Below are 20337 nucleotides of genomic sequence, written 5' to 3'. Positions count from 1 at the left end.
CCAACAAGAAAGGAAAATACTTTAGACCTAGTATTTGTGAACGAGATGAATTATGTTAAAGAAATAATAGTTTATAATGCGAGTATTTCAGACCATAATGTTATAGAATTAACAGTTCATTCCAAAGCAAGTGAAAATAGAGATAAGCAAGAAATGAAAAAGTGGGAAGGATATGGAAAATACAACTTCTTCAGTAAAAATATAAAATGGTCAGAAATTAATGAAGAATTAAACAAAGATTGGGATAACATTTTCGTAAGTGATGACATAAGGGTAAATACGGAGATATTATATAAAATATTGGAGAAAATAGTGGAAAAATATATACCGAAGAAGAAAAGTAAACATCATTCATGCATACCAAGAGACAGAAGGATCTTGTTCCAGAAAATCAGAAAGTGGAAAAAAGGTCTTGCAAAAGAAAAAAATGCATGGAAAGTTATAGAACTAAAAAGTAAGATAGAAAATGCAGAACAAAAGATTATACAATCAAAAGAAAATGAAAAACGGGACTTGGAAGAAAAAAACCCTATTAAATATCAAGCAAAACCCCAAACTATTATACTCATATGCGAAGAAGATGAATAATAAGAAGAATAGAAATAGGCCCTCTGAGAATTGAAGGGAGATTAACGAATGAAAAAAAGGAAATTTGCAACATACTGGCAGAACGATATAAGAGAGAATTCACCCCTAGAATAGATAATGAAGATAATGATATAGAAGTAAGGGATGAAAATAGTGAATATTTAGCTGACATAGATATTAATGAAGCTGATATTGTGCAGGCTATTAATGAAATTAAAAATGGAGCTGCTGCAGGGCCTGATGGAATTCCTGCTATTTTGTTAAAGAAAGTAGTTCATTCTATCGCAAAGCCACTTGCAATATTATTAAGACAAAGTGTAGATACAGGCAAGATTTATGATGAGCACAAATTAGCATATATTACCCCTACTTTCAAAAGTGGATCAAGACTAGAGGCAAGTAATTATAGGCCTGTGAGTCTAACATCACATATTATGAAAGTGTATGAAAGGGTAATGAAGAAAAATATTATGAAACATTTAATAAAAAATAATTTGTTTAATAAAGGACAACATGGTTTCGTACCCGGAAAAAGTACACAAACCCAACTGTTAGTCCACCGTGAGAACATATTCAAAAATATGAAAAGCGGAAATGAAACAGATGTGGTTTATTTAGACTTTGCAAAAGCTTTTGATAAAGTAGACCATAATATATTAGCGAAGAAAATTAGAAAACACAATATCGTGGATAAAGTAGGAAGATGGTTAAAAGAATTTTTACACAACAGAAAACAGATAGTTATTGCAAACGGCGAGAAATCGGATGAAGCCAAGGTAATATCCGGTGTGCCGCAAGGTACGGTGTTAGCTGCAATACTGTTTGTTATTATCATTGCAGACATAGACAATAATGTTAAGGATTCTTCGGTAGTGAGTAGTTTTCGCAGATGACACAAGAATAAGTAGAGAAATTACTTGTGATGAAGATAGGAACGCTCTACAAAGAGACCTTAACAAAGTATATGATTGGGCAGAGGTAAATAGGATGGTATTTAACTCTGATAAATTTGAATCAATAAATTATGGAGACAGAGAAAGAAAGCTATATGCATATAAGGGACCTAATAATGAGACCATCACAAATAAGGAAGCAGTTAAAGACCTTGGTGTGATGATGAATAGGAACATGTTATGCAATGATCAAATAGCAACTCTGTTGGCAAAATGTAAAGCAAAAATGGGAATGTTGTTACGGCACTTCAAAACAAGAAAAGCTGAACACATGATTATGCTTTATAAAACATATGTTCGTAGTCTACTTGAATATTGCAATATGATATGGTACCCACACTATCAAAAGGATATTGCACAAATAGAGAGTGTACAAAGGTCCTTTACAGCTAGAATAGAAGAAGTTAAGGACCTAGACTACTGGGAAAGACTACAATTCTTAAAATTATATAGTCTAGAAAGGAGAAGAGAACGCTACATGATAATTCAGGCATGGAAACAGATAGAAGGAATAGCAGAAAAAATCATGGAACTTAAAAATATCAGAAAGAGCAGCAGAGGTAGATTAATAGTGCCCAAAACTATACCAGGAAAAATAAGGAAAGCACACAGGACATTAATCCACTACGCACCAGCATCGATAATGCAGCGTCTATTCAATGCGTTGCCAGCTCATCTGAGGAATATATCAGGAGTGAGCGTAGATGTGTTTAAGAATAAGCTCGACAAATATCTAAACTGCATCCCAGACCATCCAAGATTGGAAGATGCAAAATATACCGGAAGATGTACTAGCAACTCTCTGGTAGACATTAGAGGTGCCTCACACTGAGGGACCTGGGGCAACCCGAACAAGATGTAAGGTCTGTAAGGTAAGGTCTCGTCAACCTTTACGTCAAGGCATTTCTCTCCTTCCAAAGCGTCTCTCTCTCTCTCTCTCTCTCTCTCTCTCTCTCTCTCTCTCTCTCTCTCTCTCTCTCTCTCGACGGAAGTTTTTTAGTCTAGTTTTTCTCTTCTGACTTCCAATCCCTCGGAATTAGAGTCTCCCATTAGACGACATAAATTTTCATCTAGCGACCTCTGTTGAGATTTATAACTGACGGAATAATGTTCAATCAGCGCGGGCAGTAGATCGCTCGGTACTATATTTGCGGTTACTTAATGTAATGCAAGGAAGGACGTCTCGTAGATTGTACGGTTCCTCGACGACCTTCCGGGATCTTTTTGGGGTGTCCTTAGCTCGTAATCATCGCTGGTTCCAAATATTTACCAGTTCGGTTTAGAACTAATAGATATGGTAAAGGAGGAAAAACCAGACCTTGCGGTGGTTTGCCATGGCAGAGGGATAGATAATCCGGTCTACCGTACACGGGAAGGCTTTCAAGATGGCGGGTGCTAAGGGGATCCTTACACACAGGATTGGTGTTTTTGGGGTGTTGTAGGTGTGAGCCAAGGGCGAGGTGGTCGAAGGAGGAGGGGGAAAAGGAGACGAAGGAGGTCCTGAGACATCTGGCTCACTGGCTGATCTCCTTAAAAGACTTGGCCCTGTCTTAAAAGTCTGACTCTCCGTACTGGACAGGAAGATCTGTCTGAAACGTCAAAAGTTGGTTGATATTAACTGATGGATGGATACCTGTCGAATCTTTGTAAACTTGTCTTTGGAGGGTTTACTTCGACTGTTTTGTTATGTTTTGATTTTGAATTTTTATTTTTACTTATTATAGTCGGTCTCCTCAGTTATGTGAAAGTTTTCTTCTCTTGGTAAGTCGGAGTTTAGTGATTGTTTTTATAGTTTTCCTGTTGACGTAGGCATTACTTAGACTTTTTATATCTTAGCCAACACGCCCTGTATAGTTGTTCCTCCTTTGTTTCTTTCCTTCACTTGGTATACCTATGATAAGAGGCACAAATTCTTTCGTGGAATTGCCCACATTTGTTTCAACTGCTGATTTATTAAACTGTACATATAATATATATATTTTTAGACATTTCAAGACCTGTGCGCCTTGCATCATCATCCTTTTGTTTGAGAGGCGCTTCACTTAAAAAAAATAATAATAATAATGAATTTTCATAATAAAAAAAAGTGCTTAAACCAGTTCAGAAATTTCATGTGTCTTTTAAGTGTATATAAAAAGGTTACTTTAGATCTAGTCCAACCTAAACTCAATGAGAATTATTCCATGTTTCTTATTTTTTTTTTTCAAGTAGTGACTTTTCTTGATATGATTCTCAGTGTCTTTATACCATTCTCGGCGGATTCCCAGACGAATCTTGAAGAAGTTGAGGACGAAGAATAGTGGTCAAGTATATATATATATATATATATATATATATATATATATATATATATATATATATATATATCCTCTGTCTGGTGAGGCGATGATCATAGCACAGGGTGTCCATAAAGTCCCAGTACCATTACAAGTATTTATAGCCTGTAATGGTACTGGAACTTTATGGACACCCTGTATAATATTATTAGACTAAAAGCCGAAGTTATGCAGACGTTTGTGAATCATCCAGTGAGGCGACGATCGTAGTACAGGGTGTCCATAAAGTCCCAGTACCATTATAAGTATATTTATAGCTTGTAGTGGTATTGGGACTTTATGGAGACCCTGTATAATACATTAGACTAAAAGCCAAAAGTTATGCAAACGTTTGCGAATCATCAGAATACGTATCTTTCGAAAATTAAGTTTGAAATTCATTCATTATAACGACAAATTATTATGACTTTATCATGCGGCGGGTGATAATAAGGTACTTGTTTAAGATTTGATGGTCAGAAAAGAGTTCGAGTAATGTTAAACTTATTTTTAAAGGATTTTTCTCATTTGAGAAATGCCCAAATCGTGGACGTATATTGGTTCTTTCTTTTTCGCCAAGGCCGTAGGAATTTGAATCGTAAGATGTATGGTGTGCGCATGTACATATGGTTTCGAAGCCAGAAAGGTCATTAAGCTGTTGAGAAACCTGTTAAGAAGAAACGGTTTATTTCTTGGTTCTCGAATATCGCATTTTCACACCAACCCCCCTCCCCCCTCAAAAAAAAAAAAAATAGTAATCAATGATATTGGTGCTTTCAGGGGGGGGGGGGAGCCAGAATTTGCGCGGTAAACTGTAAGTTGCCTTTATTACCATTTCTAGATGTTCTTTGACAAGGCCGCCGCCACAACAACAACAACAACAAATAAGAAAAAGAACCTGGAAACTTTCCCCCAAATGACGAAATTAGTTAATTGCCAAAAAAAAAAAAAAAAAAAAAAAAAAAAAAAAAAAAAAAAAAATGTCTACATATTTCGAGGTCTTGACTTCGGAGAAAGAACAGTCTATGCACACAGACGGCGATCAAACAAGAAATAGATATACCAATAGTTAATACTTTTATCTGTTTTGACCTGAATACTTGAGAGACTCGTAATGTCCTTAAAATAATAGAATTAAGAGAGTGAGCTTCAGAAGAACTTCTTGACTTCTTAATTATCTCAAATATCACCCAGTAAAACTTTCTCGACTTCTCAAGATCCGGTTTGGAAAACCCCGTTTATTCATTTATTTTTTCGTGTGTGTTGTGCGTGCGTGCGTGTGCGTGTTAGTGTGTTTGTCTTCTGGCGTCGGTACTGGCAGGTGCTCCTGTTTTCCTTTTTTTTTAATTCCTTTAATTCCTTTTATTCTTGGAATGTTTATTACTGTAAATTGAAGAACCTTCTTTCCCCTTCACAGTCTTTAGTTAACTCTCACTTTAGTCAGACCAGTAAACCCTATCATATATATATATATTTTTTTTTTTGGAAATAGAACCCAAAATTAAATGTCAGAATTGATCGTGATAAATAATAACCAGTGGTTGCCAGTTATTTTAATTTCCCCCCTTTCATTCATATCTATATATTTTTTTAATAGCATTAGAGTGGTTTGTAACCCCACACTTATCAGAAAGAGTATTTTGGAGAATCCAAAAGAATGTCAGAATGCCCTCTTCACTACCTATTAGGTTTTCTTAGGTTTTCGTTGAATTGTTTTGGTTTTTTCTGTCATGAAACTTTTTACCCCCTTTTACCCCTTTTTATACCCTCGTTTCTTATACACCACTAGGAGAGACCTTTTGTTTATAATTCCCTTTCACCCTTGACAGAGAGCATATTTTTCTCTCAAATTGCACCACCGGAGCAACCCAATAGACCCTAGACCAGAATTCTCACGTCGGTGGGTTGGCTGTATGTTCAAGGGGCCTGTCACGGTTGAGGTCTTCAACTTGATATTCAATCCTGCGAAAATATGCATTGAAGAAACTTTTAAATGAGGGGATAGATTTGTCTGTCCTTTTTGTGATATGATTACTGTCAGAGTGTGGAAAGTATTTTTGAGTAACGTATCTGGAAAATGCTATAAAAAAGATTTATTCATGGTGATATAATGTTGGGTTTGAGGAAATTTGCAGTCACAGTTGATCTCTGAATTACCTTTTTGAAGACGCAGCCCCTTATTTTGAAAAAAAAAAAAAAAAAAAAAAAAAAACAAAAAAAAAAAAAAAAAAAAAAAAAAAGAAAAAAAAAAAAAAAAAAAAAATGGGACGTCAGCTGACCGTGACAGCTGCCCTCAGCCGCCCACCTACCACCGTGGCTGTCATATGTCTGAAGCTTGCTATTATGCCTCCTTTTTCCAGATGCTAGGCTGTTTTTTGGCCCTCCCAAGAATAAAACGGGTAATTATCGTTGCCTGAGCCCTGCCTCTTTGGGGGTTGTGCTCACCTTCCTTGGAATTCATTGGCAGTGAATGCACTGACTGACTTTTTAAAAAAACAACACCAATAAATCATTACTTGTTTGCCTCTTAACGACGATGCTGCACCTGAGTACAGTGCATCTTTTCCATATCTCTGTGCGTGTATTTGTTCCTGGCGACGTAGATGAGTAGAAAGCCTCGTAAAGTCATGCAAGTGAAAACAAAGTCTTGTGCCAGTGAGCTGCTCTCTGAGGAGAAGAAGGTGTGCACGACGTTCCCCCACAGTCCTCTTGTGGGTGTTCGAACGGGATGCCGCTATGACTGTGTGTCTGGTGATTTAGAACTTTTTTTTTATTATTATTATGATTTTGAACGGTATTGCCCTGGCTGTGTGCTACTTCCGAGGTTCTCAGGGTAGACCTTGCTTCAGCTGTGTTAGTGCGTAGTGCAAAAGGAGAATGCATCTTGATCTTATTGGTAAAGGAATGACATTGGACATGCAGAACGTAAAGCTGATGATCATTTGCTTGTGCTCTGGTAAAACTAAGCAGAATGTGAAATTTTGAGTTGAAATGGTGATAATCCGAAGCTGTGCGCTTGATTCCTTGTACATGTGTAGATTAGTTCAAAGATTATTTTTTTTATAAAGTGTGCCATTTTGAAAGTAATTAAGGATAATTGGTGAGCGTTGTTTTTTTTTATGAAATATTCTTATTTTTTTAAGATTTAACTTTCAGAAAATGAAATTTTAAACAGAGCAGAATTTCTTTAGAGGTTGGACTTTTTGTCAGTGCCAGAAATGACTGGAGAATCCTTATGAAGTGATATTGTGTGTGTGTGTGTGTGTGTGTGTGTGTGTTTACATACATACATGAACACTGGTAATATTTGACTACGCATGAATGTTTACTATCATATCATTAAGTTCATATGATGAGTATACGTGTAAAACGGTGCGCAGTAAACCACCTAAATACATACATATATAATATATATATATATATCTATATATATATATATTATATATATATATACATATATGACGAATAAAAATGTTCTGTTACAACAGAATTCCATCTAATAAAAGGAGCCCATAAAAACGCCAAAATATGAGAGAAAAATACTATATTTCAGAGTCTCTCCTCTCTCTCTCTCTCTCTCTCTCCTCTCTCTCTCTCTCTCTCTCTCTCTCTTCAGAGAGACAGCAGTCTCTGAAATAGTATAGTATTTTCTCCATATTTCGGCGTTTTTTATGGGTTCCTTTTATTATATATATATATATATATATATATATATATATATATATATATATATATGTGTGTGTGTGTGTGTGTGTGTGTGTGTGTGTGTGTGTGTGTGTGTTGTTGAAGGTAATCTTGACGTTTGATACGGACTGTGTTCAGAAGTCATCGTTTTGTGAGTTAAGTGATGGAATGGAAGTCATTGTAAATATGCCAGGGAATGTAGAGTGAGAGTGACTGCCTTCGTGACTGCATGGAAGCCAAAAGCCAGTAGACAGCCCAGTCATGAGTCAGGCGAATGTCCGCAGCTGCCTGCATGTTGTTTCCCGTAGGTGTTGACGTATGTATGTATGTATAGGCACGCATGTTCGTCCAGATATCCATTTTTGACCTGTATGTAAGTTAACGGCGCAAGTGTGCGTATGCTGTCGTGTACAGGCGCTTGTTTGTGTGCGTCTTTCTTTTTCTCAGTCATGGCGAGCATCCTTAAGACAAGTAGTTAGTGGAGATCTTGGCATCTTGTATGTGGATTGTTTTATACAGGTGGCTTTTAAAGACACTTTAAGCGTAGATTTTGGCTCATTTGATCCATCACCCCACCCACACCCCCCGGCCCCCAAGATCGCATCACCCGTATCCCCCCCCCTAACCCCCACAACCCCCCATAACCCACAACCCCGTCCCCCCCCCCCCTACCTGAGACATCCTGTCAGACGTCCCAAACCCTTATCATCACCACAACCAACCGACCTGACTCTCCCCTTCCACCCCCCCCACCCCCCCCCCCTTCCCCCCCTCTAAGTCAGATCTCTCCCCCCCCACACACACCAATCCACAACCACCCCCGACCCCCCTCGTCCGATAACCCATCTCTAGTGTACTACTCCATCTTCCTAGCACATGTATTTCCCCCCCCAAAAAAAAAAAAAAAAACAGGGCTTGTGATGCGTTAAAGGGTAAACAGAGAGAAATGTTAAAATTGACCTTAGACATGTCAGTCTTAAATGAAGTCGCTTGCATATAAATTATATATATATATGTGCTTGTTGTATGTCACCTTGTTAATTAATAATATATTGTTAATATATTAATTGATATGTCCTAAAGACTTTCCAAAGGTTATGTTGTCAAGGATCTTAGTTGACCAATTAAACGTGAGTGTGTATGCATGTGGGAGTGTATATATATATATATATATATATATATATATATATATATATATATATATATATATATACATGCGTGCATACATGCATAAAGATGTGCATGTGTGTGTTTATACTTGCGTGTGTGTGGGTGTTGTGTCAGGGAAGAAATGTGGTCAGGAACTCCCACATCATGTTGTGGGAGTGTTTGACTGATAATGGTTATCTAGAAGTCTGTGTGGTAATACTTTGTTGTTAACATTTAATCTTCTTAAGTATTTGTCAGTCGCATCTTATGGAAATAATTACGAGAATAGTTGAAAACATTAATAGATTATCTTTCTCACTTATTCGCAGACTTATGGATGACTTACATGGAACAAAAAATGTCAAAATGCTTTACTGTACCGTCTTAGGTCTTTGGCAACATGCCCGTGTTTTCAACCCCTCTTTTTCTCTCTCTCTGGCTCTCTCTCTCTCGTTCTCTCTTTCTCTCGATACCTTGAAAGGATACCATCACCAGCCCTTCGTATAGTGAACAAATGCATTTTGTATCAGTGTTATTTTCCCAGGACACCAGTTGAGTAGCTGCTAAAAAAGATCAGACGAACATTAAAGAAAAAGTAATTTAACTGGCAAGTAAAAGATACGTATGGGAAATCGTAGCCGTAGCTGCATCTTATAACATACACTTATAGGATTGCAGGGCCTGCTGGGGTCGTACTTTCTTTATGTGCTATCTCCGGTCATAGATTCGTCAGGCGCAAAATGAGCCATGATGACTAGATTCAGCCACTGGGAGCAGTGGAATATTAAAAGGAAAATTAAAGCAAAGTACGACACTATGAGACTTTTTTGGTGTTCTGTCGAGGTATTTATTGCCTTTGATGTTCTCTTGGTCAAATAATGGATTTAAGAAAACGAAATTAATCTGTACAGTTTATTTACATTCGACAGGACACCATGAGCTCTTGAGTGAACCAATTTGTTTGTTCTGAAACTGCCGTATTTGCCATTCCAGACTTGTATTGTAATTGCATGAGTCAATGTAGCAACTGGAGGGGGAACAAGGGATGTTCTTGGGATACTTTGTAGGGCGATGTTCGTACATTTCCGATTCTAAGAGACTGTTCAATGTAGAGCATATGCTTCAGGTAATCAGACTGGTTCATTTTATCGTATTCATTCTTCATAATTTCAAGTGGCGTCAACCGGTCATTTGACATCCATAGACTCACCAGTTCAGAGGGAACTCTGGCTCACCAAAACCTGCCCAAGATGCCCAAGAACCAACCCTGTTTCTCCTCATCTTTGAATTGAGGTTAATAATGCCACGTGGGTGGGAATTGTTGTAGGCCAGCTTTGGTGATTGTTAAAAAAAAATACACTGAAAAAAATGAAAATAGAGAGAGAGAATTGTTATGGTTTGTGTTATTTATTGATTTATTATTTATTTATTTACTTATTTATTGGCGCCTCTCCTCTCTCTCTCTCTCTCTCTCTCGTTCCCCTAAGTGTTTGTAGGCTGCTCAGCGCTATACTAACCAACCCTTCACTGTTTTTCCCACAGACAGCGGATTGCCAGGTAATAAGAGGTTTCACCATCCTCTCTCTCTCTCTCTCTCTCTGTCCGACAGACTGACTGCCCTTTCTCGGTTACATCTTTATTTTGAAAGCTCTCTCTCCTCTCTCTCTCTCTCTCTCTCTCTCTCTCTCTCTCTCCTGATGCTCCGGTATTTATTTTCTGTTGAATTTTGATGTAAAAGTTTGTTTTCTATTTTTTCTAATTTCCACATCACCAGGTGTATTTCATTTATTGTTCTCTCCATTTTGCATGCTATGTTTATTCTCTCTTTCTTTTATGCAGTTTCTTTGCCCTTATTTTCGTCTACGAAATTATTTATTTCAAATTTTTGTCAGTTTCGATTTTTCGAGTTGACTCTTATCTTTTTTTTTTTTTTTTCGACTGGGTTCGATACATTCCCGGTCTGGAAAATACACTACCAATCATTTTCATTCTCGTTTCGTTTAAGTGATTCATTTTATTCGTGCTCGTAGAATAATGATTCATCCTAAATCCAAACCAACCCCCCCCCCCTTTTTTTTTTCTGTAGTCTCTCCAATCAACCCCTGTTGAGGAAACCTGGGACGACTGCCTGTTAGAGACCCTTCCTACCTTCCCTCGGGAGACCTCCCTCCCTCCCACCCTTCCAGTTACATCTCCCCAATCCTACTACTGCAGGTTGGTTTAAATAAAGCACGCCGTTGAGGAAACCTGGAACGACATCCCTGCATAGAAGACCTTCCTACTTATCCCTCCCCCCTCCCACACTCCTTCCAGTTAACATCTCTCCTATTCTACTACTGCAGGATGGTTTAAATAAAGCGCCCCCCGCCCCCCCTCCGCCGTTGAGGAAACCTGGAACGACATTCCTGTATAGAAGACCTTCCTACCTATCCCTCCCTTCCCCCACCCTCCCTCCTTCCCTTCCAGTTAACATCTCTCCAATTCTACTCCTGCAGGAGGGTTTGAATATAGCTGATCACCCACCAAGTCATGGCGTTTGGAAAGTGTACTTAAGTGTCCTCAGACGGTGGAATGCACTTTTCCCCCTCCCTTTCTCTTCACTTTGGCACAATTAAACTAATCCTGAATCATTTCATAGCACCCGAGAGGGTCTCGTTAGATCTTACGCGCGCGCGCGCTCCGGATCCCTCGGGTTTGGTGGTCGATGGTTCTCAAGAGGGACAATACGAACCATTCCATCTTCCCCGAGGCGACGAAGTTGCGCGCGCAGCGTGAGCAGTCACGCTCGTTTGAGAGACACTCACGAATTGCTTAGAGATAGTGATGACATGAATTTTGATGCATTTTTATCACTTGCCTTCTCTTAGACTAGTTCGCTCCAGCTGGCTGAGGTCATGAAGCCTGTGACTGACAATGATTGCTAAAGGCTACTTCCAGGAACTCCACTTATATATACGTAGTTTTAGCGGCTTTTGTTTTGTGTCTCACCAAGAGCTATAGCAGATTCACATCGGCCGTGCATTTGATGTCTAGGCCAGTCCCTTACGACGCTCCTGATTGGCTGTTGATAAGCCAGTCACAGGGCTGGAAACTCTCAGTCTCTCGAGAGAGTTCACAAAGGCATGACGTATGTTCCACCTCTCCTGAAAGACGAATACCTCAGGAGAGATGGAACACACGTCCTGCCTGTGTGAACTCTCTCGAGAGACTGAGAGTTTCCAGCCCTGTGACTGGCTTATCAACAGCCAATCAGGAGCGTCGTAAGGGACTGGCCTAGACATCAAATGCACGGCTGATGTGAGTCTAATATAGTAATTTTAGTATATATTATAACTTTTCCCCAAATTGCCCCTGACCAAAATATTCCCATTGATATTGCAGTATAACCAAATCATTCATGTGTCGTGTTCACAAATTTTATCTGGTTTTTCTTCAGTTGTTTGCTTATGCATTTTAGTTTTGCAATGAAACTGATTTTGTTTTATTTTGTTTATATTGAACTCAGTATAACTGATTCTTTTTATTCGTTCTTTTATATTTTTGAAACCAATATAACTGATTCCTTTTTATTGATCATCTTGAAGACTCTCATTCTACACACATTTTTACTTGACTCATCACACTTTTTAAAATATTTTGTTTACCTCTCCCATTTATGATGTATGATTTATGCCTCACTTCATTTATCTTTTTAAAAAATATATTTCTCAACTTCTGATTTCCTTCCTTTTCACGTAGATTCAATCTACACCACTCCAAGCTGCGTTTCTTAAAGATGTAACTCTTTTGTTTTTAAAAAATTTTCCTACTTCTCCTGGAGATGTAAATGGCTCAGTGTTTACAGTACTCCGTCCCTTTTGTCACCTGTTCACTTACAACTGTTCGAACTGATTTTACATCTGTGCGCCTCCTCTTACCCTGACACTTATAGTGTTCTCTCTCTCTCTCTCTCTCTCTCTCTCTCTCTCTCTCTCTCTACATTTCAAAAAAAAAAAAATGTCCTCGACTCTCATTTGTTTGGGTGGTGTATTCCCAAAATTCCTAATCTCTCTCCGTCTCTCTCTCCCTCTCTCTCTCTTGCTGCATCCACGTAGATTTGATGTAGTGCCGGGGGTGGGGGGGAACGGGGGTTCCAGTGTAGAATACCCCGCCCCCCTACCGCAGCTGCCCCCACTACTTTTAGCGCTCTGGTTTAACTGCATACTACTAACCTGTTTTGAGAAAGTGGCTTCAACCATCTAATTTTTTTTTCATAGTGTCTAGAAAAACTTTTTCCATAATAGCAAAGGCCTGGAATGTGCATTCGTTTATTGTTAACTTCATCACAATGCATGGAATATTTATTGGTATATATATATATTTATATTTATATATATTTTATTATTATTGCTTTTTCAACACTGGTCTACTCCAAGATGTCTCTGCAACTTTGACGTTTTGTCTTCCTTATAGGAAAGGGGAAGAAACTAAAAGAGAGAGATTGATGTGTTTTTTTTAAGTAGCTCAGAAACCTTTTTTATATATATACATACAACCTTTTCCTTTGCTGTTTAAAAACCATCATATTGAATTCATCATGGCTTGTGACATCATGATGACCTCCCCCCAAAAAATATATATATGTATTTTTTCTCCGTGTAATTTTTATTTTTTTTATTTTTTTGGGTTCAGTAGTTTTTGAGACGTAAGTATACTGGGTAACATTTATATATAGTATATATATATATAATGAATGCAATAGATACCTCAGTGTCTTTTCATACATGAAGTTGCTGCCATATTCATGTTTTTTGTTTATTATTTATTTGATTTTATTTTTGTATACTTCTATGGCGTGTACATCTCAGATGTTTATAGATTAGTTTAAGGATGTATTGGGCATCCTAATTTTGCTCTCTGTATGTATTTAATCATTTTGATTTTTACTCAGTCTAATTCTGCTCAGTCTAGTTTTACTCAATCTAATATTTTGCTCAGTCTACGTGGTGGTTGGTTCATTATATCACAGGTATTTGAATTAATTGCAATCTACACTCTCTTCTGAAACAGATGGTGTCATTTCCTTTTTTGAATTTCATCTTCACGGGAGAGAATCTGCAGTGCTTAAAGGTTTTACGTTTAATTTATTTTAGTAGTTCCAAAATTAATCGTTTTTTGATGAGACGCACTTCATTTCATTCCAAAATCATTAAGTTTTGAGACGAGGCAAGATTTTTTATAAAGCACTTCTTTTTTTTTTTTTTTTTTTTTACAAAAAGTATTTACAGTTTGTTCATATAAACCTGTATTGTTTACGTTCATTTGCAATATCATTTTGCTGACTCAAAGTGGTTGCATTTAATTGAAAAGTACGATTCACTTCGAGGTAGTTTTTTTTAGTGGAAGATTTGCAACCTTGCGTCATATACTGTCATTTGAACTTAATGCTGGAACTTTATCACTTGTGTGTGAAGGTGTTTGGACGATATCCAATCGTAGTCGTTGTGAAAAAAATATTAAGTTTGTTTTCATTATGATCGTGTGCATCACCGCCTCTTAAATATCGTGTATTACATGTCCAAGATCTTTGTCTTTTTTTTCTAAGTGTTTATTTCCTTTTTTCCCGTTTTTCTTCAACTTTTATTAAGGTGTTCGCTTTCTGTTGCTCATCTCTGTAGCTTCCGCTTTTCGCCTCGATGCTTTTTAATTTCACTAATATGGCTCTTAGAACTTTCTTTTTATTATTATTATTATTATTATTATTATTATTATTATTATTATTACTAGTGATCCAGTTCTGTCTTGAGTCTGCCTTCCTCTTCCTCTTCCTCTTCTCTTCTTCTTCTTCTTCTTCTTCTTCTTCTTCTTCTTCGCAGCTCCAAGTATCGTATTCAAGACTCAAAGCTGCCTCCTTCATTATTATTTTTATATTATTATTTTTATTTTTCTTATGCATCCTGTTCTTAGCAGCTCCTGTTTCTGTATTCCTGTCTTCCTCGTAAGCTTTCTCCATTATTATTTATTATTATTATTATTTTTATTTTTTTCTGTGACTTAATCATAACAACTCGCCGTTCAAAGGTGTTCCCATCATTATTTCGTATATATATTTTTTTCATTATTATTGATTTTATTTTTTCCTGCAAGGGGGAAACCCCCTCCCCCCACCCCCCTCTCGCGTGTATCCCTACGTGAGTGGGGGTGGTGGTGGTGGTGACGCAATCATGCCACGCTATTCGGAGGAGGTCACTTGTGTCAAATAATTAGCCTGTTCCCGCCATTTTCGTTGTCATGACAACGGGACAGAACTCGTTCGATACATGAGCCCCCCCGTCAGGAACTCTCTCTCGTACCCTCCTCATCTCAGGGGCTGTTGTCAGCTGTTTTCTCTCTCTCTCTCTCTCTCTCTCTCTCTCTCTCTTGTTCTTTGAAGATTCTGCTGCTTAGAGTTCTTTATTGAATGAAAAATAGCATTAAATCTATAACGTTGGTCATGTTTAGTTTTTTTTTACTCTCTCTTCTCTCTCTCTCTCTCTCTCTCTCTCTCTCTCTCGTAGTAGCCATCTTGCTTGGTGAGACGTACCCGCGTGAAGTCACAATAATCAACAGATATCACAAGTTTAACATACGACTAGAATTTGAGAAATATCTAGAAGTGTTCGTGAACTATCGGTGATAAGATTAGTGTGAAAATAGTAGGATAAAGCGTCTTCTAAGTTAGTTTATCAAGTGTAATACTATAAATCAGAACAAGATGGCAGTAAGTTCCAACTGCGGGAAAAGGTGGCGTAATTTGGCGTGTCTAGCAGATTCGCAATACGATGAGGTAGCAGGAAGGGAACTGGCATTTCTCATCTATGAAATCAGCAACAGTCCTAACCAAAAAGATACAAAAGCATTCATAGATATATTAGAAGGATATAATCCTTCAAACTGGAACAAATCTAATGAAAAACATCTTGAAAATAATTGAAGAAGTTCCAAATAAAATCCAAGTGGTCAAGAGACTCATAAAGAAAATATACATAAACCAACATATTCCGACAAAGAAAATGAATAAGGTGAATCTTGTGAATATACTAATTGATGCATTAGGAAAAAGAATGCCAAAAGCATGCAAACTGTGTAAGGTTTGGTATAGCATAGTCAATCCACAAAACCTAATCAGAAAATGTGCTGCATGCAACATTCCGACCCATCCACAGTGTGCTGAGGTAATACAAGATTAGAGAAAAGATATACAAGAATTTTTTGTTCAACATGTCTATCATGGATAGACAATGTTATTAAATCAAGATTGAATGTACAAATAGTTGAGGATGAAGAAGAAGAGGAAGTGGAAGAAGAAGAAGAAAAAGAAGAAGAGGAAAACGGAAGAGAAGTAAACAAAAATGAAATGACAGAAAAAAATAAGGAAAACAAAGAACAAGATAAAAGTATGGATGCAGAGATACTCATTGATACTACATATGAGGCAATAAAGCAGCATACCTACGAAGAAATAAATTACGATATGACAACAGAAAAGCAAATCCCGAAGAGGCTCTACCCAGATCTATACAATGACGGGAAAGAGGAAAAAATAGACAAGAAAGGAAAGACAAAATCTGCAACCTTTTGAAAAGAGGGAATTGCAGATTTGGAGAAAGAGTTATACAAACATCCTAAGATATGTTCAAAACTATGAAATATATGGTAAATGTGCATACTTAGATGGATATGGGGATGATTGCAGAGATCTGCATCCAAAAAATAGTAAAAACCTAAAAGAAGGAAAAGGATGTAAGTTCGACAAAAAATGCAAATATATGCACCCTGTAGCCATGAATCATAATCAAATAAATAACCAACCAAGTAATAAAATCCAAAATAAGAAAGAAACAAATAAAGAGAGAAATCAAGAATACAGGTAAAAGAGAAAAGCAAACCACCAATGAGATATGCAGAGTGTCAGCAAAGAATTTCAAAGCATCAGCTCCGAAATTCTACTCAAGAGATAATAACTGTATTTATTATGCAAGAGGATATTGCAGAAAGAAAACGGAGAAAAATTGCAGATTCAGACACAAAATGAATAATTATGATGAAGGAAGATCAAATATTATGGAAAAGTTGGATTTTTTAATGTCAGAATTTCTGGAAATGAAAAAAAAGAACAACATACCAGAACAGGAAAGAGACATTGGGAAAATCCTTATTACTATCAGTATAAATGAAGGAGAAAAACACGCAAACCATCATAGTGATGAATGCGCAGGGTTTAGTTACGAGTAACTCAAAAAGAAAAATAGAGTACTTAGAAGAACTAACCCAAAATGAAAAGAAAATAGATATAATGAATATAATTGAAACCTGGTATTCCCAAGAGACTGGGAATGATGATCAAATAAAAGGGTTCCAAACTTATAGATCAGATAGAAAAAATAGGAATCAAGGGGGAACCGCACTATATGGGAAAGACAAAAAACAAGGAAAAATATATGAGAAATATAGTAACTCAGAATGTGAAATAACTAAGCGGTTTAGAATTTGAATCTGAAAAATTGATGAACATTAGTAGTTATAGAACCTCCCCTAATACTAAAGAGTTTGACTTAATAATTGAAAAAATTGGATGATATATGTAGTAAATCACAAGGACTGGACTATTCTCCTATCTGGTGACTTCAACTTTCCTTTCGTAGAATGGAAAGAACGAATAGGAGATTGTGGTTTGTACTTATACATATAAAAAAGAGAGTAATAGTAGTGCAGAAGATAAGAGGCAATTTGAAAAGCTATTAGATATGCTACTAGAATACAACATTCAACAAATAAATCACCTGCCAACAAGAAAGGAAAATACTTTAGACCTAGTATTTGTGAACGAGATGAATTATGTTAAAGAAATAATAGTTTATAATGCGAGTATTTCAGACCATAATGTCATAGAATTAACAGTTCATTCCAAAGCAAGTGAAAATAGAGATAAGCAAGAAATGAAAAAGTGGGAAGGATATGGAAAATACAACTTCTACAGTAAAAATATAAAATGGTCAGAAAATTAATGAAGAATTAAACAAAGATTGGGATAACATTTTCGTAAGTGATGACATAAGGGTAAATACGGAGATATTATATAAAATATTGGAGATAATAGTGGAAAAATATATACCGAAGAAGAAAAGTAAACATCATTCATGCATACCAAGAGACAGAAGAATATTGTTCCAGAAAATCAGAAAGTGGAAAAAAGGTTTCTTGCAAAAGAAAAAAAAATGCCATGGAAAGTATAGAACTAAAAAGTAAGATAGAAAATGCAGAAAAAAAGATTATACAATCAAAAGAAAATGAAAAAACGGGACTTGGAAGAAAAAAACCCTATTAAATATCAAAGCAAAACCCCAAACTATTATACTCATATGCGAAGAAGATGAATAAAAGAAGAATAGAAATAGGCCCTCTGAGAATTGAAGGGAGATTAACGAATGAAAAAAAGGAAATTTGCAACATACTGGCAGAACGATATAAGAAGAGAATTCACCCCTAGAATAGATAATGAAGATAATGATATAGAACGTAAGGGATGAAAATAGTGAATATTTAGCTGACATAGATATTAATGAAGCTGATATTGTGCAGGCTATTAATGAAATTAAAAATGGAGCTGCTGCAGGGCCTGATGGAAGGGTTCCTGCTATTTTGTTAAAGAAAGTAGTTCATTCTATCGCAAAGCCACTTGCAATATTATTAAGACAAAGTGTAGATACAGGCAAGATATATGATGAGCACAAATTAGCGTATATTACCCCTACTTTCAAAAGTGGATCAAGACTAGAGGCAAGTAATTATAGGCCTGTGAGTCTAACATCACATATAATGAAAGTGTATGAAAGGGTAATGAAGAAAAATATTATGAAACATTTAATAAAAAATAATTTGTTTAATAAAGGACAACATGGTTTCGTACCCGGAAAAAGTACACAAACCCAACTGTTAGTCCACCGTGAAAACATATTCAAAAATATGAAAAGCGGAAATGAAACAGATGTGGTTTATTTAGACTTTGCAAAAGCTTTTGAGATAAAGTAGACCATAATATATTAGCGAAGAAAATTAGAAAACACAATATCGTGGATAAAGTAGGAAGATGGTTAAAAGAATTTTTACACAAACAGAAAACAGATATTTAGTTGCAAACGACGAGAAATCGGGATGAAGCCAAGGTAATATCCGGTGTGCCGCAAGGTACGGTGTTAGCTGCAATACTGTTTGTTATTATGATTGAAGACATAGACAATAATGTTAAGGATTCGGTAGTGAGTAGTTTCGCAGATGACACAAGAATAAGTAGAGAAATTACTTGTGATAAAGATAGGAACGCTCTACAAAGAGACCTTAACAAAGTATATGATTGGGCAGAGGTAAATAGGATGGTATTTAACTCTGATAAATTTGAATCAATAAATTATGGAGACAGAGAAAGAAAGCTATATGCATATAAGGGACCTAATAATGAGACCATCACAAATAAGGAAGCAGTTAAAGACCTTGGTGTGATGATGAATAGGAACATGTTATGCAATGATCAAATAGCAACTCTGTTGGCAAAATGTAAAGCAAAAATGGGAATGTTGTTACGGCACTTCAAAAACAAGAAAAGCTGAACACCATGATTATGCTTTATAAAACATATGTTCGTAGTCCACTTGAATATTGCAATATGATATGGTACCCACACTATCAAAAGGATATTGCAACAAATTAGAAAGAGTTTTTGAATTATTTTGACACAAATTAGAATTTTTTTATTGCACAAATAGAGGAGGTACAAAGGTCCGTTTACAGCTAGAATAGAAGAAGTTAAGGACCTAGACTACTGGGAAAGACTACAATTCTTAAAATTATATAGTCTGGAAAGGAGAAGAGAACGCTACATGATAATTCAGGCATGGAAACAGATAGAAGGAATAGCAGAAAATATCATGGAACTAAAAATATCAGAAAGAGCAAGCAGAGGTAGATTAATAGTGCCCAAAAATATACCAGGAAAAATAAGGAAAGCACACAGGACATTAATCCACTACGCACCAGCATCGATAATGCAGCGTCTATTCAATGCGTTGCCAGCTCATCTGAGGAATATATCAGGAGTGAGCGTAGATGTGTTTAAGAATAAGCTCGACAAATATCTAAACTGCATCCCAGACCATCCAAGATTGGAAGATGCAAAATATACCGGAAGAAATGACTAGCAAAGCTCTGGTAGACATTAGAGGTTGCCTCACACTGAGGGACCTGGTGGGGCAACCCGAACAAGATGTAAAAGGTCTGTAAGGTAAGGTCCTTTGAAAATTCTGCTGCTTAGAGTTCTTTATTGAATGAAAAATAGCATTAAAACTATAACGTTGGTCATGTCTAGCTTTTTTTTACTCTCTCTCTCTCTCTCTCTCTCTCTCTCTCTCTCTCTCTCTCTCTCTCTCTCTCTCTCTCTCATCAGCCATGTAGACGACTTCCTCTTGCAGATTACGATGCTGCTGTTCTCTGTTCTAAGATAGCCATCTCTCTCTCTCTCTCTCTCTCTCTCTCTCTCTCTCTCTCTCTCTCATACATATATATAATACTTTCCCTTTCATGAAGGAACTAAGCATGCTTGCTTAAATAATCTACCTCACTTACACTTACATCTT

General features: G+C 36.7%; 1 protein-coding gene across 16 annotated transcripts in view; it reads left to right on the top strand.

Moving 5' to 3' along the window:
* Positions 1–20337, top strand: part of LOC135201728 (potassium voltage-gated channel protein eag-like) — a 447586-nt gene that overhangs the window by 362021 nt on the left and 65228 nt on the right. For 12 of the 16 annotated variants that reach the window (XM_064230927.1, XM_064230931.1, XM_064230926.1 and 9 more), the window contains exons 5-6: positions 6217–6255; positions 10232–10246. The exons of 1 other annotated variant lie outside the window; for it this stretch is intronic. In XM_064230927.1, the coding sequence (XP_064086997.1) occupies positions 6217–6255; positions 10232–10246 (54 nt within the window). The remainder of the gene's footprint in view (positions 1–6216; positions 6256–10231; positions 10247–20337) is intronic. 3 more of the 16 variants (XM_064230930.1, XM_064230920.1, XM_064230917.1) reach the window with 2 other exon arrangements.

The sequence above is a fragment of the Macrobrachium nipponense genome, chromosome 28 (assembly GCF_015104395.2).
Source record: "Macrobrachium nipponense isolate FS-2020 chromosome 28, ASM1510439v2, whole genome shotgun sequence".
NCBI classification, from domain to species: domain Eukaryota; kingdom Metazoa; phylum Arthropoda; class Malacostraca; order Decapoda; family Palaemonidae; genus Macrobrachium; species Macrobrachium nipponense.
The sequence above is the reverse complement of the archived record's forward strand: the minus strand, read 5'-3'. Positions and strand labels throughout refer to the sequence as shown.